The sequence below is a fragment of the Sorex fumeus genome, unplaced genomic scaffold (assembly GCF_029834395.1).
Source record: "Sorex fumeus unplaced genomic scaffold, SorFum_2.1 ptg000024l, whole genome shotgun sequence".
Taxonomy (NCBI): domain Eukaryota; kingdom Metazoa; phylum Chordata; class Mammalia; order Eulipotyphla; family Soricidae; genus Sorex; species Sorex fumeus.
This window is the reverse complement of record NW_026606081.1, coordinates 51,193,064-51,214,214: the sequence shown is the minus strand read 5'-3', so window position 1 is coordinate 51,214,214 and position 21,151 is coordinate 51,193,064. Positions and strand designations below refer to the sequence as shown.

At 58.8% G+C, this 21,151-nt stretch overlaps 1 protein-coding gene across 1 annotated transcript; it reads left to right on the top strand.

Annotated features, from left to right (window-relative positions):
* The first annotated feature begins 766 nt into the window (after window positions 1–766).
* PINX1 (PIN2 (TERF1) interacting telomerase inhibitor 1) lies at window positions 767–20,782 on the top strand. The gene is made up of 7 exons (XM_056114163.1): window positions 767–842; window positions 2,985–3,094; window positions 4,509–4,601; window positions 5,669–5,747; window positions 8,502–8,594; window positions 10,056–10,132; window positions 19,846–20,782. Exons 1-7 carry the CDS (start codon window positions 824–826, stop codon window positions 20,305–20,307), a joined length of 933 nt encoding a protein of 310 aa, XP_055970138.1. The 5' UTR covers window positions 767–823; the 3' UTR covers window positions 20,308–20,782.
* The last annotated feature ends 369 nt before the right edge of the window (window positions 20,783–21,151 follow it).

Genomic DNA, 21,151 nt, shown 5'->3' with positions numbered 1-21,151 from the left:
TGCCCCTACTGCACTCAGCTTATTTTGTGGGGCGCTGGTTTAGATTCAGAGATGGCTAGGACAAGCCCCGAAGCTCCAGAATGCATGTGGTAGTGGGGGACACCAGCAAAACAAAACGAGACCAACAATGCCTCGCTGAAGAAGTGATGGACATTAGGCACGGCTGCAATCATCTGGATGGTCTCCTTCTCTAGCTACGGATGTCATAGATGACAGCTCTGCCCCTCCGACCTTCTCACCCATGACCTCCGCGGGCAGAGGTAGCACCTGGAGGACAGAAGCCCCAGGGCAGAGCCTCGCCTCCAGCCGACGTCCCCAAACTCTAGGCACCCACCGCGAACAGCTCTGACTGCGCCAAGGCGGGGCTAAGCATCCCGCTCCTTATCACAATGCGCTGCTGGGCCTCGGGGTCCCTCCCCGTCACTCTCAGAAAGCACAGGCGTTTCCTAAACTGGCGCGGGCAGAGATGCTGGGGGCGCCGGCTCTGCAGTAGCCGCTCCCGAAGGGCCCTAAGTACATCTGCTCCTCCGCGGCGGTAACGTCCTCCGCCGGCGTCCACGCACCTGAGACCCGGTCACTCTGCTCCCCGCCCAGCCCCGCCTCCCGGCGCCAGCGCGACTCCCCGCCCACCGCGGCCCCGCCCACCGCTGTAGACACGCCCCTCACCTCCGCGCGGCACGGAGAGCGTCGCGCCTCTCTGACGTCATCATCGCGCGCCTGGTCGCGGCCGTCCACCTGCTGGCGCGTCTGCAAGTTCCAGCCGTCCGCGTGCTGCCCGGCGTCCGCTGATCGTCCAGGCCCGCGGGGGTCCCGGCTCTGCGGCATGTCGATGCTGGCTGAGCGTGAGTGCGGGGCGCGGGCGGGGCGGGCTCGTGGGTCGTGGGTCGTGGGAGAGGCCGCGTGGGGCCCCGGCACGCCGGCGAGCTCCGTGTGGTCAGCTGGGCTCTCCCGCGAGAAGCCACCCCCCGGCCCGGTGGTCCGTGGGGGGAGTGGTGTAGTTCAATTAGCTCAAAATTGATCCGCGTGTTTCTCCGCCTTCGCATCTCTTTTCTCTCGGTCCCGGAACTTGCAGACCTCGTTCTCACGTGGGCGCGCTCCCTGGGCTCAGCCCCCGGGACTGGACCCTTCTCAGCTTCTGGGACGGCGTCTGGATTGTGCAGGCCCTCGGGGCCTTCGGCGCCCACGCTGCTGCTCATTTTTTGTCTCTTCCCTCGACCTCTGTTCCAGTAACTTCTGCGGGTCTCGGAAAACTTGCCCTGGGAGGTGGCCACCTCGAGTGGGCACTGTTGTGGGTGCCAGCAGCTCTGAATCAGAAGGTGGCAGGATCTGACTGGTTCCTCTCTCCGCCTCGACTCCACATCCTCACACCCATGCCAGCATTTTGTCTTGTAGCTTTAGAGAATTGCTGCCCGTGGACCTGGCATGGTTGGTGATCAGTGCTTGGGGCTGGCTGGGATTGCGGCAGCATTGGTTGCTGCAGCCCACTGCGTGTCCCCTCCACCGCCCCCCAGCACCCGAACGTCTTCTGTCTCCACTTCTGGGCACTGTTGCCTTTGGCTGCCCTTCCTTGTCTTGGGGTCTCTGTCTTGCTTTCCTGTCTCTTCACCATAGATGCTTGTCCTGTTTGCAGATCTCCCCATTACGTCCTCAAATTTAAAAACGTCCTTTATCCTGTACTTCTCTGATGAGCAGAATGTTCTCTTTGTGGGGCTCCCCTTGAAGGCAGAAGCTCTCCAGCTCCAGCCACCCTGTGGCTGAAACTGGGATTTCATTTCTCACCCTCACTTCCATTCTTCTCGTGGATATTTGTCCAGACACTACTTTTTAATATAAGTTCTTTTTCTTTCTGGACACTTGGAATTATTGCACTTTGAAACTATCCCCCTCAAACCATGCTCGGTGCTTGTTGGAATGAAATGTTCAGCTTTGGCCTCCTTAAACTTAGCTGTGGCTTGGTTGAGTGTGTGTGTGTGTGTGTGCGCGTGTGTGTGCGTGTATGCATGCATGGTGTCAGATCCACAGCTGTGGCTTCCCTGGCTCTTTTGATACTTCTGTCTTTGTCAGAAAGTAAATGTGGAGAAAAGGCCTTGACTCTCGGGACTCACAAGCCCTTCCGGAGTCCGCAGGATCATGGCATAAGCCCAGTGGTGCTGAACAAGGAGTAACGGGACAGTGAAGCCCCTGGCCACTGTCCTGGGAGGATCATGTACCGTCAGCCCTAGAGTGTCCCACGGTTCCAGGGTGGTTATCTCCGAAGAGGGTCTGCATTGTCAGGCGCACTGCCCACCCCTGGGCCTGCCCTCGCTGCTGTCACCCAGTGTTCATGGATAAGAATTTACACGCAGGGAAAGATGATCAAGGAAAAGAGTGTGAACAGGGTGCGGGGAACCTAGGTCAGCTCACAGGGTCCTCAGAGAGCCCTGCCTGTGACTAGTGGACAGTGAATCCCTCTCCCAGTATCCCTTCAGCAGGACCCTCAGTCTCCTTGTGTACCTGATTGTGTCCTGGGCACGCGATGTGGCAGCTGAGACCTTCAATGTCCCCAAGGTGGGCACGTGACTTCTGAGCATGAGGTCACTGCCCAGAGAATGTGGCAGGAACCCTTTTCTGTTTTGCTTGTTGGATTTGGGGGCCAGACCCCGCAGTGCTTGGGGCTTACAGCAGGTTCTGTGCTCAGAGGTCACTTCAGGCAGGGTTTGGGGGGTCCCTGCGTTGCTGTGTGCTGTGCAAGCACCCCTGCCCTCTGTCCTGCCTCTCCAGCCCTAGGGGAACCCTTTTATTCTGTCGACTAACATAGGTAGTCGGTTGAGAATGTGCAGCTGGTGAGACCAGCCACGGGAGGGACCTGACCAGAGCACAGCCTTTGTGCTGGCCGCTGAGGGGGTCCCAGAGCACACCTGTGCCCAGGTCAGTGCAGGCACACGGTGTGTGTGCTTGTTAGGCCTGAAGGACAGATTGCTGATGGTATGCTTTGTCCCTTCTAGGCCGGAGGAAGCAGAAGTGGGCGGTGGACCCACAGAACACAGCCTGGAGCAATGATGAGTCCAAGTTTGGCCAGAGGATGTTGGAGAAGATGGGGTGGTCGAAAGGAAAGGTATTTCAGAGAAGAGCAGGATAGCTGCCCCACTGCGCACACCAATCGGGGTCACAGACGCTGATCTCTTAGGAGACTGCGAGAAATACGGGCCGTAGCCCGAGCACAGCGGGGAGGGTGCTTGCCTTTACATAGCTGACCCAGGTTCAATCCCTGGTATTCAATCCCTTTTGTCCCCTGAATCCTCCACGAGTTGGTAGTGCCTGAGTGCAGAGCCAGGAGTAATGGCTGAGCATTGCAGGGTGTGACCTAAAAACAAAAGCAAAGGAAGAGATAGGGAATCAGCAGCAGGAAGTGATTTGGAGGAAAAGCTGAGTCATCACATCTTTCAGGATGAGAAAGTCAGATTCGCATGGATGCGTGTCAGCGATGAAGTGGGCCTGACTGGCCTGGCCTGGGAGTGGGCCGTGGCATGTGTGGCTGTCCGGCTGTGTGCACTAACGATGCCCTGGGCCTTGGCGCCACCCTGTGTGCTGAGAGCCCTCGTCTGCCCGGGCTCCTTCCATGGCTCTGCTGGCCCACCTGCGCTCCCACTGTCCTTCCTTTCCCACCCTGCTGCCCCTCGGCCTGCCCACTCCTATCTCTTCCTTCTCTCCCCAGCCCCTCTGCATGTGGCGGCAGCCCGGGCCTTGCTGTGCTCAGGTGAGCTGGGTCACCTGCATCAGATCCGGGCCGTGTGTTTTGAAAACTGCCCTTTCCTGCAGCTGGTCCCTCGCTGACGGTCCCTCCTCCCTGCCCCTTATGTTTTGGGGGAGGGGAGGTCTTTCTTGCTGACTCAGAACCCCCACACTGCCCCTCTCCTGCTGGGCGCCACTCTGCCGCTGGCCCCCTTGCTTTTGGTCTGAGAAAGGACATTGCCCTTCGTGGCTTCTGGCCTCCCCTCCTTCTCCATGTGACTGCTGTTGAAACGCTGTTGCTCGTCCCACTCATCTTCAAAGTAAGGCCAGAGGTGCTAGAGAGATCCCTCAGGGCTAATGTGGCCAACCGGAGTTTGATCCCTGGTACTGCATAGGTCCCCCCGAATTCTTCCAGGAGTGATCCCCGAGCACTGCGGGGTGTGCCCCAAAAACCAGAAGAAGAAAATAAAAGGTCAAATTCCATCCAGGCTTTTCCAGGCCCTGTGAACCTTGATTGTGTCTTATACATGACTTCATCCTGCCGGGGCTGTCAGGAGCCCCCAGCGTCTCTGGGCCCCTCCTGGAGGGCTGTTCCCAGAGGCCGGGGTTCCAAGGGCACTGCACGGTGCTGTTCTCCAGGGCCTTGGTGTGGCCAGGTCTGGCCCTTACTCTCGGAACCTGTTCCTGCACGTCCAGTGCCATGAGAGCCCCATCAGCGCGTCTGTGATTCAGCCAGGGGTGGCCATGGGGGCGAAGGGGCCTTCGGCTGATGGGTGCTGCCGCTGTCTCTCCCGCAGGGGTTGGGCGCGCAGGAGCAGGGCGCCACAGAGCATATCAAGGTCCGGGTGAAGAACAACAACCTGGGCCTGGGCGCTACCGTCAACAACGAGGTAAGTGTGAGGCTGAAAGCACTTGCTCCTTCGCCTCCTCCCGGGGCTTGTCTTCTGGATACCAGTTGGCCCAGGGGCCCTTGACCAGGTCTCCTGGTCTAGTGCCCACTGACTGCTGTGCCCTGTCGTCCCCACCGTTCTCTTTCTCACCACAGCCCGGCTGACTTTGTGGCTCTGCGTGTCAGAGTGCCACAGAAATGCTCCTTCTGGGACTTGTGCTCCTGGTTCTGATGGGCATCTGCAGGGTGTCTATCTTTCCCTGACCTGCTCTGATTCCAACAGGCAGGAACAGCAGGCCCGGTTCTTTGCACTGCGTGGCCTTGGACACTGACCCCATGCATGACCGGCTTGGCGTGTAACTGGTAGAAGGCAGTGGCAGCTGCGAGTCACAGCAGCAATGGGGCAGCCCCGCTCTGCACCTCGACTCCAATTTACACCCTGGAGGAAGGGTCGCTGCCAGGCTGGCTTTGAAGGTAGCAGTGGCAGGGGATCATTGTTACCCTCCTAAACTCACCTGGCCGTCAGGGGCACTCGGCAGCATTCTCTGAATGGATGAGGCGGAAGCCAGGGAGACGCTTGGGGGCTCAAGTCTGGGGGACCTGGGGTCAGTCCCTGGCCTTGCTCGGCCCCGACAGCGCTAGCAGCTGTGACCCAAAACCCAAACATCCTCCACGCTTCCTCCATCTTCCCCCCAGGTGAGTTGGGGACATTGGTTCCTTTGGATCAAAGGCTGCTTTCTCCACGTCACTGCCTATGGCCTCCAGTCCCCTGAATATTTGCTAATGGCAGTCTTTCTCCGTCTTTCCCCATTGTCCCACATGCGCTTCCAAAGGAAAGGAGACTTATTTGCTCTCTCGCCCCATCAGCACGCTGCCGCCTAAGGGCCTGGCTGGAGGTTGGTTACGGTGGGAGTATCCGCTTTTGGAATCGGGGCTGACGCTCCCAAGAAGTTCCTCTTTGATAACTGATCCTTTGTATTTTGAATGCGTGTTATTTCTTGTCCATTCCAGTTTGCAAAACATTTTGACAAAACATTTCGTGTGAAATTTTCTGTTTCATATATTCAGGACAACTGGATTGCTCATCAGGATGATTTTAACCAGCTCCTGGCTGCGCTGAACTCTCATCACGGGCAGGAAACTGCAGGTAGGGGGGCCCTGGCACCTCGGTGGGAGCCTTGCCAGCTCTTTCTGTGGGGCGCCGGGGGGCGGGGGGTGTCAATACTCATTTTCACTTACGTGTTTGTGGTGCTTTAGTCCTAAGCAGACACTTGTTTTCCAGTCAGGAGTTTGATAATGGCAAGACAGATTATTCCAACCTCAGACAATAAGGTGACTGTCATGAAGTAGGACTGAGGGCCAGAGAGATGGAGGGTGGACAGGACTCTTGGCTTTTATGTGACCGACCCAGGTTCCAGCCCCTGCCCCCAGAAGGTCCCCTGAGCCCTGCTAGAAGTGATCCCTGAGCACTGGCGGGTGTGTCCCCAAAACCAAACAAAGCAGAACAGAAACAGTTGAGAGACCCAGTTGAGTAGGCCCTCAGGCCTTGGTGGGAAGGCGTGCTGAGCTGGGAGACCCTGAGACTGGTGGGAAGGCGTGCTGAGCCGGGAGACCCTTGGACTGTGGCGGGAAGGCGTGCTGAGGGGCCTGCCCATGCCCGTTCTGCACTAAGACAGACCTGACTCCTCAGGAGAGCCTCAGTGCTCGGCGGGGAGGAGTCAGTCTCGAGATGCTCAGCAGGAGAAACTGCCCCAGGGCGGCTGGAGCTGACTGCGGCTCTCCCGCATCAGTCGTGAGAGGGGCTGTGGGCGCTGTGTCCCCCCACTTGACCCTTCCGCTTCCCTGGCCAGTGTAGGAGCAGCTTCCTGTCACTGAGCTTTTCACCGCGTCTTGGAAGGCCGGGCTGTCATGGCCATGGACTCTGCTGAGGCAGAAGTCCAGGCGCTTCTCTCCCGCACCCTGTCTGCGGCCGTCCATGAGTGTGCACGCACCATCCAGCACTCTCCACCCCGAGAACTGCCGTTGTCTCCAGGGGCTCTCTGAATGTGACCACAGGGCAGTGTGGTCCTGCGAGTATCTCCAGGACCAGGTCACCTCCCTTGCCATTGCGCCCGAACGCCTTCAGGATTGGGGCCACCTTGCCGTGCATTCGCCAACAGGGCACCTGGGGCCCTCTGAGTGCTGCTGCCGTTGCCCTCCCAGCCCTGGTCTCTTCTCACTGCGGACAGACCGCGGACCTAGGCACGAGGGGAAAGGCATTCTCTTTCACTCTTGCTCTCGCATGCTCTCTCTCCCCCGCTCCACCCTCTCTCTCTTTCCTTCCCCCGCTTTCTCGCTCGCTCTCCCTCTCTCTTTCTCTGGTTCCTTAGCCTGGTCTTTGTCTGGCTTCGTTTTTGTGCTCAGTAGAACCCTACTTTTGCCATTAGGGTGCCGTTGACTTCAGAGAGGCTATTAGGAGGAATTTTCATTTCCTAGGTATTTTGGAAGAGCTCGTAAATCTTCCCTGAAGGTTTTCTGGATCTCACCAGTGGACACCACCTCTGGACCTGGGCTTTGGTTCTTCGGGAGATTCTTTTTTTTGTCTTGTTTTACTTTTGGGTCACATCTGGTGATGCTCAGGTGTTACTCCTGACTCCCTGCTCAGGGATCATTCCTGGCGGTGCTGTGGGATGCCGGGGATTCGACCTGGGTCAGCCGCACGCAAGGCAAATGCTCTCCCCGCTGTGCTGTGGCTCTGGCCCCTCTGGGGAGCTTCTTCATTACTCCTTTGGTGCCCTCACTACTGGTCTCGCTGCGTTTTGCCCCTCGTCTCTCTCAGTCTTGGAGGTTTTATGATGTTGAGATCCCGCCCATTCCTGGGGGTCCCCAGTTCAGGGGCATACAGTCACCCATAGTCACCTGTTCAGTATTTACTGTCAGTTCCCCCCTTTTCATCTCTGACTCCTTTTGGGGGATTTTCTCTCTTTCCTCATGACTCTGGCCAAGGATTTGTCAGTCTTGCTCTTCAAAAACCGGCTCCTGGTTTCCCTGAGCCTTTGCATTGCCTTATTGATTTCAGGATCGTTGATTTCCACTCTAATTTTTACTGTTTTCTTCTTTCTGTATACCTTGTTTATTTGCTGTTCTTTTTCTAGTTTCTCAAGCTCTGAGGTTTTTCTGGTTTCCTGGGGGAGCCTTTGTTATTGCCGATTTCCCCTTTAATACTGCTTTTGCTGGATCCTCTAGGTGCTCTCTTCATTTTCATTGATTTCAAGGAGATTTTGTTTTTTTTTGGGTTTTCTTTTGGCTTTTTGTGTCACACTGGGCCATGCCCAGGGGTTTCTACTTGCTCTGCACTCAGGAATTACTCCTGCTGATGCTTGGGGAACCATATGGGATGCTGGGGCTCGAACTCGGGTTGGCCGCATGTAAGGCAAACGCCCTTCCCACTGTCCTATCGCTCCAGCCCTGAGGATTTTGCTTTTAATGTATTTTTTCACTTAGGCACCGTGATTCATAGAGTTACTCCTAGTTGGGTTTCACGGTATGTGATGTCTGTCTCAGTCTCTTTCTACATTCTTCAGCTTACAAGCTCTCTGGTCTCTCCCTGCCTTTGAGTTTGCTGTTAGCTTGTGTGAGTGTTTTCCAGCCTTTCGCTCTATGTCCCCTGCCCTCTCCTCCCCCCCTCCCCCCCCCCCACTCTTCCCTCTCCTTTGTCTCCCCTCTCATCCCCACCCACCCAGGAAGGTTAGAATGTGGAAGCATCATCCAGCCTGGAGGACCGTCTTGCCTGCCCTTCGCACTTATCTGAGAATTGACTGGGCATTGGTCAGTGTTGGACTTCGAAGGCTGCTGGAGCCGCCACATCCCTGTGAAAGGGAGTCACCGGACTTGTGTGACATTTTCTTTCCTTGTCCGACAGATGCCTCGGACCGCAAGGGAAAGAAATCTTTCAGCCTTGAGGAAAAGTCCAGAATCTCCAGAAGCCGTGTGCATTACACGAAGTTCACCAAAGGTGCTTGCGTCTCTCTTCCTCGGACCCGCTCTGAGCTTCTCTCCCCTCCTCGGACCTGCTCTGTGCGTCTCTCCCTCCAGGCACCCGCTCTGTGTGGGCTTCTTCAGGCTCAAGCTCTCACCCGCACCTCCCAAGGGTGGGCAGCCGCCCCAGCTGGGCTGTGCATGTCTTGTGCGGTGCCCGGTAGGGCAGGAGCCTGAGCTCCGGAGTGGGGCAGCAGACTGGGTGTCGGAGGCAGAGCAGGACGTGGTGTGGTCCCACTTCTGTTGCTCACAGGTGGCAGCTCCCTGAGTCCTCACCCAGTTGGTGCTCCCGCTCCCTTGTGCGCTGTCCTCGGAGACCACTAGGTGGCAGCCCTGCACCACCTGCTGTGTTGGCTACTGGCAGTCTGGCGCGCCAGGCGGCTGAGGGGCTGTGTATGCGGCTCACTGGACCCTGGCCTGGGCACTGCTCCTCTCCCACCACCAGCCAGGCCACAGCAGAGACTCGACCTGCCCCGCCTCTGCCACTCTCTGCCCTCGTTTCCTGTGTTTGCCAGTGCAGCCCCGCCCGAAGTGCTCGGTACTGGCTCTGTCCTTTGGGGAAGCTGGCGGATGGGGTCTCAAGTGAGGATCCAGGGGACTGGAGCAATAGCACAGTGGTAGGGCATTTGCCTTGCATGCGGCCAACCCGGGGCTGATTCCCAGCATCCCATATGGTCCCCCAACACTGTCAGGAATAATTCCTGAGCACATGAGCCAGGAGTAACCACTCTACATTGCCAGGTGTGACCCAGAAAGCAGAAAATAAAAAGAATAAAATAAAGTGAGGTCCAGGCCATGTGCCACTTACACACTCGGCCTTCTGTCCCAGGGCTTAGCTTGGGACCCCTGGTGTGCCCCCTGCCCTCCCGTGGGACCGGCTGAGGAGGGTCCATCTCGACCTGGGCGCCAGCTGCACGGCTGATGCTGGGGGACGGTGGCTAAGTGGTGGTGGCCTGGATGCTTCCTGCAGAGTGGGTGCAACTGGCACCTCGGCCACCTGTCCTGTCACTGGGGTTTCTGATCTCCGGGCCAGGGTGGACTTCATCCCGTGTGTGTTGGTGCTCTGGGGTTTTGCTTGGGTTCTGCCCAGCACGTTTCACACACAGCAGCTGCTGCGAGCAAGGAAGTGGCTGGGCTGGGAACTGGGGTGAGAGCTGGAGGGTGAGATGAGCTGGGAAGTGGGCAGTCGCAGTGGGCTCTTTGGGATGGGTCTCTAGGCAGAACCGGTCAGAACTGGATGGGGCGGCTGCCTAGCCCTGGTGATGGCTGGCTCTGTGTGGAACCAGGGTGGTTTGTCTCTCTCTTTTGGGGGGAGGGGGGGCCACTCATGGAGTAGTTGACAGTTTCTTCTCCTACATCCTCTTGCCCTTGGAGTTTCCTGTGTCTCTGCTGCTTGCTGATGGATGTTGGGACTCAGCGGCACCATGCTCTCTTTCAGGGAAGGACCTGTCATCTCGGAGCACCACAGATCTCGACTGCATTTTTGGGAAAAGGCACAAAAAGAAGACCCCAGAGGTACTGAGCTGTGAGGCCACGCCATCTGCGCTGTGACCTCCCCTCTCTCCGGGGTCTGTGTGTGACGGTTCCCTCTGTCCCGGGTCTGTGCTGTGTGACTCCCCTTTGTCCCGGGTCTGTGCTGTGTGAGTGTTCCTCTGTCCTGGGTCTGTGTTGTATGACTCCTCTCTCCCAAGTCTGTGTGAGTTTCTTTTGTCCCGGTTCTGTGCTGTGACCGTCCTCTCTCTCCTGGGTCTGCACGGAGAACCACTGCTGTAGCCCCAAACCCAGAACAGACAAAGCCCTCCAGACCACAAAGAATCAGGGTTCAATATCCAGAACCGTCTAGGGCTGGATGTGGCCTGGGCCCAGAGGGACAGAGCCTGGAGGCCGTGGGGTCTCTGTCAGCCAGACCCTCCCTAGCCCAGTGCACTGGCCAGTATCACAGAGAGTGAAGGGCCGATGGACAGTCTGCCAGAAAGTCCAGCCAGTCCCCTCTGAGGGGACCGTCTGCAAGCGATTCCCACCTACCCTGAGGCCCCATCCAGCCCTGACCCCAAACCAGGCTCCCCTAGGACCCGGGAGTTGCCGAGCTGCAGGGATGGTCATTCATGGCTATGTGCTGGTTGGGGGCGTGACAGGGGGACAGGCTTGCAAGATCCACACACCGGGGGCAGGCAGTGCCCCCACCCCCCAACACACATACACAGAAATGGGGACATTGAGTCCCGCTGCGTGTCAGAGGCAGGGCCTCTGCAGCCGTGACAAAGGAAGAGGAGCTGGTGTCGGCTTCTGGGCACTCATGTCGGTGGCCTGTTAATCAGCGGGATAAATTACTGCTGCTCACGGGAGGGGCTGCCGGGGTCCCTCCCGCCGTGCGCTCCTTGGGGGTTTTGTTAAGGGCTGAAGGGAGACTGAGGGGCGCTTTGATTTATCTGCTCCCTTTCCCTTTGGGTCACTCCCCGGCGCGGAAACAGCCGAGTTGGCTTAATGTGTCGCCATTAGAGACCAGACGTTCGCTGGGAGAAGCGTCAGGCCGCAGGATGAAAAATGCCCCCTGATTGGCTAATTAATCAGTCAAAGCGGAATGACATGGCTCTCGGCTTGAGGGACTGTGCGCCGGAGAAGCAGGCTGCTGATAAATGGCTTTCCAGCAAATTCATACATCAAGGAAACTTAGTCATTTTTTAACTCCAGTTTGTGTGACTGCAGTTTCTCCCAACTTTTCCTTTTCTGCTGCCCTTGCTATTTTAGCTCTGCTTTTTGCCTTTGATCGAGGAACGGGATTCTAGAGACGAGAAAAGAGCATGCTTTCGACTTCTGTCTCCCAGGCTGTTTGGTTTTTCTCTGTGGCAAGATAATCAATTGGTGAAAATCAGCGCTTTATCCCAAAATAGTTTCTGGACTTGAATTTCCCTGATTTCCTCCGCAGCTGATTGCCCTGGGTCCTGCCACACGCTCCAAGCTCGGGGAGCCCGGGCAGACGGGGGCCTGGCCCTGCTCACCGTCCGTCTGCTGGTGGCCTGGAACAGCCCACGGGCAGGCACGTGCCCTGTTTCCCTGTGCTTATAGGGGACGGCAGGAAGGTCACCTCTAGGCTTACTGGGAGGTCAGGGGGGAGCCCCCTGCTCTCAGGGCTGGGCTCGGGGTCAAAGGGGATCCCCCTTTCATGTGCTTCCACTCCGGGACAGCCCCTGTTCCGTCCCTGGGTCCTGCATAGTCCCTTCAGTGCCACTCTTGGTCGCTCCCAGCCTTGGCTTCTCTGGCCCAGGCTGTGTCCACTGTTGCCCACTCAGGGCACCACCTTCCTGGTGTCGGCCAGGCCTGCGCGTGTTGCAATGATGGTTTTTGTAGTCTTGCTGGTCTCGGGGTGAATGCTCTCTCCAGTGGCACTCGGGGACTGTCCCAGCTCGGTGTGATCACATGTCCCTGCCGGCAGAGTGGAGCCTACGGGAGGGGGCACAGAGGGACATGGGAGAGCGATGCAGGGAGGGACATTGACTCCAGGGCCCAAGGGTGCCACCTAGCTGGAAAAAAGGGACGTGGTTGCCAAGCTTTGTGGCCCGTGTGCTCCTGGGAGCTCCGCACCTGGCTGACTGGGGTGGGGGCGCCCAGCTGGCTGGGCTGTGGGTGGCCCCAGTGCCCTGGCTGGTTCTGAGTTTGTGTCCCCACACCCTTAACATGGCCTCGCTCCTCCTTTTCATCCACCCTCTGCTGGGCTCAGCGCCTCACACTGCAGATAGATACCCATTCCTGCCCTGCTCCTTCCATCATCCCACCATCCGTGAGACTAGGGCTGCGAGCTTGGTGGGATTTAGGAGTGGAAGGTGCAGCTGTGGGTCCCTTCATGGCCTGTTCTGGGGTCTCTGCCCTGTGACTTGTGCAGGACAGCAGGATGGCTGTCCAGTCGGGCTGGCCTGCTGACCAGCCGCTCCCCGTCTGCAGCACTCTGGCGCCAGGCGCTCAGGAAGGGACTTTTCCTGTGCTCTGGAGCTGGAGGCACAAGCCTCAGTGTGTGAGGGGCCGCGCCGGGCAGGTTGTGGGCACCCCGGTGGCTTGACGCCTGCAGGAGAGGCGCATGGGGTCCCTGCGGGGGAGACGTGTCGGGCCGGTGATGTCTGTTGCTCACAGCTCCTTACTGGGTCTTGTTTCGTTTATTTTGTATTTTTGGCCACCTGGTGCTACTGAGGGTTGCTTCTGCTCCACTCAGGAATCCCTCCTGGCAGTGCTTGGGGCCACGTGGGTTGATGCTGCTAGAACCCAGGTCAGCTGTGTGCGGGAGGGATCCTGGCTTCCTTTTATTCCGGCCCCCTTAAGTGGGTCGTTTGGGTGTAGTCTTGGCTCCCCTCTAGAGACGGGGACAGACGCACAATCTGAGTTCGCTTCGCAGAGGCCGAGGCACCTCAGGGCCCCTAGGTGGGCCACTCGCTGGGCCCTGATGCTGAAGGAGCGAGCCAGGAGCCATTGTGCCCTAGGAAGGTGGGTGTGCTCCCAGAAGCTTACACGAGGGGGCGCAGCGGTGCCGGGAATCAGGGCCTAGAGCCCGGACAGGAGATGGGGCCCACCCGGAGTGATCCCTGAGTGCTGCCGCCCACCCCCCACAGAAATGCAGTCTGGGGCCATGGAGTGCCCATGTCAAGCACCCCCAGACTGCTGGGCGCCCGGGAACCTGCCTCTTATGCAGGGAAAGAAAGGGCCAGTGAGAGTCACAGAAGTGGCTGGGGCCGAGGGACACATCCCACTGCGGTGGGGTTTAGGGCAAGAGTGTCGGGATTTGTTTTCTGATTCTCTCAGGCCCACTGTGGGTGGCCCTGACTGCCCCCACATCCTTGGGTGTCTCTGGGAGGTGGTTGGTGCCCATCCCTGCGCCCTCCGTGCCACCTCCTCAGGCAGCCCACCTGGGAGGGGATGGGAGGAGGGCTTCTTTCTCTGGACTCAGGGTTTGCTTCTAAGTCCTGGAATCCAGTAGCTTCTTTTCTGTCACCTAAAAGGACGGTTGGAGGGGGGCGCAGAGAGCTCGTGCAGCGGGGAGGGCGCTGGTTGTGTATATGGCTGGACGCCAGGCACCCCACAAGGTCTTCTGAACCCTGCCAGGAACCATCTCTGGGCACAGAGGAAAGGGTGAACCCTGTGCGTTGCTGCTGCAGCCCAGAAACCCTAGGTGTATTTTTTTCTTCTTTGTATGGTCGGGCATGATGGCTGACCCTATCCGCTTTGTTGTACTCTGCAGCTTTAAGTCAGCACATCACAGAACTATCTGGGGGAGAAGGCAAAAAGGAGGTGCTTGGCTAGTCAGAGGCCAGACTTTGTTTGTAGTCATAGGTCACAGTTGGTGATAGGTTGCCAGCGTGTGGGCATTGCTGTGCTGTTTCTTTTCAAGCCATTCCTAGAAATACTCGCCGCTCGCTGCCTTTTCATAACAACTACCTTGGAAGGAAAGAGAAATCAAGAGAGTTACGTTATCGACAGTAACTGCTAAGTGACAAGTCCACTTCCCAGCAGTTCGCCTTTGCTCAAACTTGTTTTGGTTTCCAGCTTACTCTTGCCTCTGCTCTGGGGTGCTGGGGTGGCCCCCCGGCCAGACGGTCTCTGGCCCCTTGGCTCACACGTGGAACCAGCTGTGTGTGAAGCATTCGGGGCCCGTGTCGTCCGGCAGGCAGCGCGGTTGGGAGGTTCCCGCGTGAGTCTGTTACTCGAGACTGTTGCTGTGATTGTGTGGGTTTATCTGCAGGTCAATCTCTGAGAGGTGCTCGGTGAGTCACCACAGCCCCTGGCGGTCCCCGCCACAGCCACCGCCTCTGCCTCCTCCTCCCCCTCCTCCTTAGCTTTCATGTCTGAAAGTCACCTCTGTTGGACTCTGCTGCGGTGGCCCTTTCTTGATGAGAATGAATGCCAAAGCCTGCAGCCCCCAGACATGTGGCCGAGCCCCCGCAAAGCCCAAAGCCCTGGACATGTGGCTTAGCAGCGCACTGTGTGTTCCTGAAGGAAGCACTCTCAGGAGCACAGCAGAGCTCCTGGCTCAGGGGACTCTTGTGCCCTCGGCAGTGGCATGGTTTGGTGGGTTATTGGCGGCAGCTCCCTGGGGACCAGAGTGATAATCCGGCTGCTGGAGGCGCAGGCCCCGGGGAGGCTCAGAGGGCAGGAACTGGTCCAAGCTTTCGCTTCCAGGAGTTTTTCCAGTGTGAGATCTGGCACCTGGCAAGCATCGGGCAAAGTTCTGGAGGGCTGGCGCCTGGCCTAGAGACACCCCCAGGAGCATGACTGGGCACATCTGTGGGGGGTGGGGGTGGGGGTTGTCTCTTCCTGCGGGGTGGGGCTGGGACATGGCTCCTCCCACAGGGTGTGGCCGAGGGCAGGTGCTGCAAGGAAAGCCGGTGGTGAGGTACATGTTGGTGGCACATTGGCACTGCAATCCAAACGTGTGGGAGTGTTGTTCACACCAGTTCAGCTGCACGGGGAGATGGTCCTGCTCCAGGGTGCTCTGTGATGGGGGGGGGGGGAGTGTACGGGTGCATGGGTCACCCTGAGGTGGGGCCCCGGCAGGCAGGGTGCTGTGTGTGTGTGTGTGTGTGTGTGTGTGTGCGTGCGCGCGCGAGTGTAGTGTGTGCACGTGCATGGATCACCCTGAGGTGGGGCCCCAGCAGGGAGGGTGCTCTGTGGGTTTGTGTGTAAGTGTGTGGCTATGTGTGCATGGGTCACTCTGACATCGGCCCCCAGCAGGAAGGGTGCTCTGTGAGTGAACGTGTGCATGTATGTGTTCATGGATCATCCTGAGGTGTGTGTGTGCATGGCCCTGAGGTTGGGCCCCAGCAAGCAGAGTGCTCTGCGGGGGGGAGAGAGAGAGAGTGAGAGAGAGAGAGTGAGTGTGTGTGTGTGTGTGTGTGTGTGTGTGTGTGTGTGTGTGTATCTCATGGGTCATCCTGAGGTCTGGCCCCATCGGGGTACTCTGCGTGTGTGTGCATGGGTCACCCTTAGGTCAGGCCCTGACAGGCAGGGTGCTCTGCGGGGATGTGTGTGTATGTGTGCACGTAACATGCCCATACATATGTGTGTGTGTATGTGAGTGTGCATCTTTCCTCACAGGCAGTGGTGTGCATGGTGCAGGTGTTTGTGGGTGTGTGGGAAGAAGTACCCAGGATGTCTACCCAGGATGTCTGTATGAGTGCGCAGGACAGGCCCTGGCCACTCTGACAGGTCTCTCGCGAGCTCTGAGCCCCTGTCCACAGCCCGGCTCCCCCCTCCACCTCCGTCCTGTGCTCGCCCCCATCCTGCTGTCCCCCACACTCCTGGCATTACATAAGATTCCTGTCAGGAGCTTCCTGTTTTGCCCGTGAGAGGAATTGTGACTCCTGCAGGGAAAAACCCTGTGCTAACATTAGCTGCGGCCGCGGGCGGCCAAGGCATGAGCTCATGTGGGAAGCACCGGCTCCGTCTCTCCGCTCCTGTGCTGGGGTTCCCTCCCGTCCCTCTGGGGAGCGACCCCAGCTCTTGGGTGTGATGCTGGCCTGGGGGTGGGGGTCACCGCGCGCTCGGGCACACCTCCGAGGAGGGACATCCATTTGCTGTTTGGTCTGTTGGGTTACAGGCCACACCCGGTGGGCTCAGGAGACCAGATTCGGGTTGGCTGTCTGTGTGGCAGGCACCTTCCCCACTGCTCTCTCCAGCTCCTGGACATCCCCTTGGAGCCCGTTTCTTTTGGGAAGCAGTCCCCCATTCGCATGTAAGCTCCTAGGCCCCCCAGCCCACATCTCAGGGCTACTTCCACTCCGCCTATATCTAAAGATGTGCCCAGGCCAGCCCGACTCCTTCCCTCATCCTACCACTGTGCCAAGTGCCCGGCTCCCACCTTGGGGCCACTGCAGCCAGGTCAGGATCACAGGACCCTGGCGCTGTCCTTTCAGCCACCAGCCCTGCTGTATGTGCATGTGTGGTGTGTGCGCGTGTGCGTGTGCGTGTGTGTGAGAGAGAGAGAGAGAAAGAGAGTGTGCCCTGATGATGGCCTTTCAGCTGCCAGCCCTGCCACGTGTGTTGCTGCCCCCAGCCCAGTCCCCAGCCCTGTCCCTGCCGGGTGACCGCTCACCCTGGCCCTTGTCTTACAGAACCGTCATGTCCTGGGGCTTGCTGGTCACTCTTTGATGTCCTCAGTGCTTTTGGCATCTTGCTGTTGTTTGTTTGGGGTCACACCCAGTGGTGCTCAGGGTTCCCCCTGGCTCTGCAGTTAAGTCTTTCTTCCTGGTCACTCAGGGACCATATCAATGCTGGACATTGAACCCCGGTTGGTCGCGTACAAGACAAGCACCTTACCCGCTGTGCTATCGCTTGGGCCCAGCTCTCACATCTTTAAAACTGAGAAACAGTTTCTCACATTTTAAAGAAATTCTGCAGTCCCCTCCCTGGTGTCATTTCAGCTTGGGGCTTGTGTGCCTTTGCTTGCCCTGCAGAGTCTGGAGCCCCAGTGGGCTGCCTCTGCTGAGGCTTCCTCTCCTCCTACTAGGTGCTGTGGTCACAGTCCACCTGGACCCTTCAGGCACGCGAAACTCCCTCTGTAAATGAACTGGACTTAATAGCCTAAGGGGGGGGCGGGGAAGCCACCTGCTGACCTCTGCAGGCCTCCAGCCGGCCGTGAGACACTCCATCTGGCTTGGTGACTGCATTCACCGGCAGGCAGGAGGCTGCCCAGCACACAGCCTGTTTCCTTTAGACTTTTGTGGGGTCCTTGTTTGAGGAGGGGCCCCCTCCATGGCCATGGTCCTCGGCGGTATCCTCCCTCTCTAGGCCCCAGTTACTGGAGGTGGGAGTAGACCCAGTGGGCACGTCTCCCCCTGGCAGGTGTCCAGGAAGGAGGAAGACTGTAGGCCAGTAGTGGCTACCCAGCAGCCTGGGGCGTGAGGGAGATTGAGGGGTGCCCCCCACCTCCCACACACCTTCTTCCCTCAGGCCCGGACTCGGGCAATGCCCCCTCACTCCAGATTCTCCTCCCGAAGCTCGCTCTGGCCTCTGCCCCACCCTGGAATGCAATGCTCGTCCCGCCGGGAGCAGACCAGGACCTCCTGGAGCTCCGTCAGCACAGGGGGCTGGCGCTACCTGGGCCGGGCAGGAAATCTCTGCTGCACGCCGCAGACGACAGCGGGTGCATGTGTTGGGGGTCTGGAGGCCCTTCTGGGGAGGCCGGGCCGTCTGAAGACGCGTTGAAGACAGGCACCATCTCCTCTCCTCATTCTCCGCTCCCAGCCGGCGCGCTGCAGGCTGGCGGCTGCAGGAAGAGCTGATAAGGTGCCGAGGACAGAGAGCCTGCCTTATCTCCCCCATGCACGCGGGCCCGGAGTGCTCCCTCTTCCTGCCCAGGGCCGGAGACATAAACCCACCATCTCCTGCAGCCCCCCTTTCCCGGCCTTGGCAAGCCAGAGAGGAGAAAGTGGGGCGCGGCCACTCCAGAGGCTGCGTGACTGGCATGACCGAGTAGGTGGGATGGCCGGGTGCTGCTCTGTCCAGTGGACTCACACAGGGCCTGAGCTTGGCCTGGAAGCCCGAGGTCTGCCGACCCGCAGGCCAAGGGCATAGTGATGCCCTCTGACCCTCAAAGCGTCACTGTGTCAGTGCAGCCAGGTGGGTAGTGACGCCCCCAGTCCGGGAAGTGTTGTACAGTTCTGTTCTCTGGGTATTTGGTGCTTTACAAAAGCCTCGGAGACTTAGAGGAGAAAAACCCCCAGTGGCCCAGGAACCCCTTGTGCGGGCACGTGGGACCGTGGACTTTCCCCAGGGATGACCCTGCCCCCTCCACAGCCTGTAAGTTGAAGGTGTGCGGCAGGTGGGTGAGGAGTGAAGGGCCCTGTCAGGAGCCCCCTGCAATCGACCTGAGGGTGTGGGGCCACGTGGGATTAGCTTTCGGAAGCCAGCTCTCTGGTTTGATTCCTGCCTGTTCTCTCGGCGAAGCATCCTTTGCAGTGAGAGCCCCGAGGAGAGAGACTCCGGCTCTGGTTCCTTACTGGAGTCGCAGCCTCGTTCCTGCTCCTCCCGTCCACCACTGTCTGTCCGAGCCAAGAGGGGGCCTTTCTGCGGTTCGTTTTCTTCGTCTCGATTTCCCTTGTTCCTGCATTGACTGCACAGACTCATTTCCTACTTAAAAAACGTGCAGTTCTCTGAGATGGCACGATGGTAGAGAGATTACTCCTGAACTCATGGGTTCCAGAGAGTCGTATGAAAGATTTACATGTGAAATTTGGAATTTGAGAAGTTGGGGTTCACTGCAGGGTCTGTAGATGGGCCCTGTGTCCGGTTCTCTCTTCTCCCCCCAGTACCAGGTCACTTGTCCTGTCCCCCGATGCACTGTCCAGCATAGGACATCCCAGCCCCGTCCCTCACTGCCTGCCCACTCCAGGGTATGGCGACCCGGTCCTGTCCCCGTGCCCGTCTCCATACAGTGTGTGGGTCCTGGTCTGGCACCTGTAGCTGGAGCCCTGGGCCCCACATCCCCTGGCTGGGCCTCTTAGGCCTGTGTCTTAGTCTCTGGTCACATGCTCGCAGGAGAGGGGCAGCAGAGGCCAATAGCCAAGGGCCTTTATACTTGCTGCTGTCCGGGGGGCGGGGGGTGGGGTGGCCCAGGGCCCCCCTCCCCCCCACCCCCGATCCTGGGCTCCTGACCTAGAAACCTGGTTATTTTTAGATGCCTAGAGACAGGCATCCACATCCATCACTCAGACGGCAGAGGGACCTCATCTGTCCCCGCCGGATCCACCCCAGGTGTACGTGGCTCTCCTGTGGCCCTGGAGGGGCCCAGCCGCTGAGGCTCCCTCAGGCACGTGGCCATGGCTTGAGCAGCTGGTGGGCGAGTGGGGAGGAATGGGACTCTGGTGGCCACTGAGCTACCAGCTTGTCCGTGTGGGGCCCTGCCTGGGTGCCCTTCCCTGGCCAGGCTGTCCTTTACAAGCCTGTGTGTCCAGTGGAGGGCACACACACACACACACACACACACACGCACGTGCGCGCGTGCATGAGTGCACACATACACCTCTGAGAGAGCCCTCTGCCCCTTTACCACATGCCAGCTGGCACTGTAAGTCCTCACACATGCGGTGACCCTGAGGTTTCTACTCAGTACCCAGAGCCCCTGCAGTTCCCTGGGGACTGACCCTCACCTTCCGGGACCTGGGGACTCAGAGTCCTTTCTGGGGCCCGGCAGCCCCCCTGAACCCCCTCCTCGACCCCTAACTCATGTCCCTCTCCTACCATCCTAGGATGACTCCCCCGTGGCCACTCCAGATGCCTCGGGCACTACCACCAGCACCATCAACATCCATGAGTACTTCGCCCAGCGCATGGCTGCACTGAAGGGCAAAGCCCCTTCCTCAGTGGCAGGACCAGACCCTCCAGAGACCCCCGTGGTAGGGAAAAGGGCCAAGAAAAGGAAGAAAGAGGCCAAGGACAGACATATGGGCCTGACAGAGCAGCCTGGGGCCACAGAGCAGAGTGATGGTCTCCAGGACGAAAACACTGCCAGCCCTGCCACAGAGGCAGACGGCTGGACGCAGCCACTCGAGGACACGGATGAGGGCACTCATCCTCCAAAGCCCAAGAAAAGGAAAGGAAAGAAGCAGCTTCTGCAGCAGGTGCAGGCAGCAGAGGAGACGCCATCAGGTGACACAGCAGTGAAGAAGAAGAAGAAGAAAAAGAAGAAAAGTTCCCTGGAAATTCCCTAACCCTGCACCCCGCTCTCTCTTCCAGGGACAGTCCGCAGGCAGGGACAGGGACAGGTCCACGGGCAGGGCCAGGAACAGGGCCACAGGGACAGGGCAGGAGTTGTCAGCATGTCCTCAGTGGCCACACGGAGGAAACGAGGCATTCCAGCAGACTCAGGCACATGCTGAGGGGTGAGGTGGCTCCGTGCTGTGCCTGTTCCCCTCATACTGCGGGTGTCCACTCTCTCGCCCTGGCCTGCACCACTCAGCCTGGCCAGCGTCCACTTGCAGCCCACAACTGTCTACTCTCTCAACCTGGGAGCCGTCTACTCTCGCTGGGGGGCCGTCTACTCCCTCAGCCTGGCAGGTATCTACTCTCTCGGCCCTGCTGGTGTCCACTCTCGGGCTGGCACCCACTCTTAGCCCGGCCGTATCCACTTTCGGCCCAACTTGTCATAAGTGGGAACCTGCTTCCCGCAGGAGGACTTGCCCTCATTAAAGAATTAAGATGCCAGCGTTTGGATTCTGAGTTCTGTTTATTCTGTCTCCAACCATCCGTGGTGCCAAGTAGGCGTCACCTTCCCTATACGGCAGGCTGGTCACTGCTCAGACTAGACAGACGTACCTTGTCCCCAAGAGCACGGGGTTGGCATGTGGAGTCTTCGGCACCCCAGGGAGGCCTTGCCAAGAACAGGGGTTCACCTGGTGGAGCTGTGGCCCCTCGGTACCATCCTGGATCGTTGGACATTGAGTCTCCCCCGGGCGCTCCTGGGGCCTGACGTATCACACCTGTGCCTGCTGCCATCCAGAGATGCCACTTGTGGCTCTTACACCGGCCCTGACACGCCTGCCGTGGCATGACCCC

What these genes read in the sequence shown, in the direction of transcription:
- PINX1 (XM_056114163.1), top strand. An exon ending in TTACACGAAGTTCACCAAAG is followed by an intron (nt 8,595 to 10,055) that starts GTGCTTGCGTCT and finishes GCTCTCTTTCAG; the next exon opens with GGAAGGACCTGTCATCTCGG. An exon ending in ACAAAAAGAAGACCCCAGAG is followed by an intron (nt 10,133 to 19,845) that starts GTACTGAGCTGT and finishes CTACCATCCTAG; the next exon opens with GATGACTCCCCCGTGGCCAC.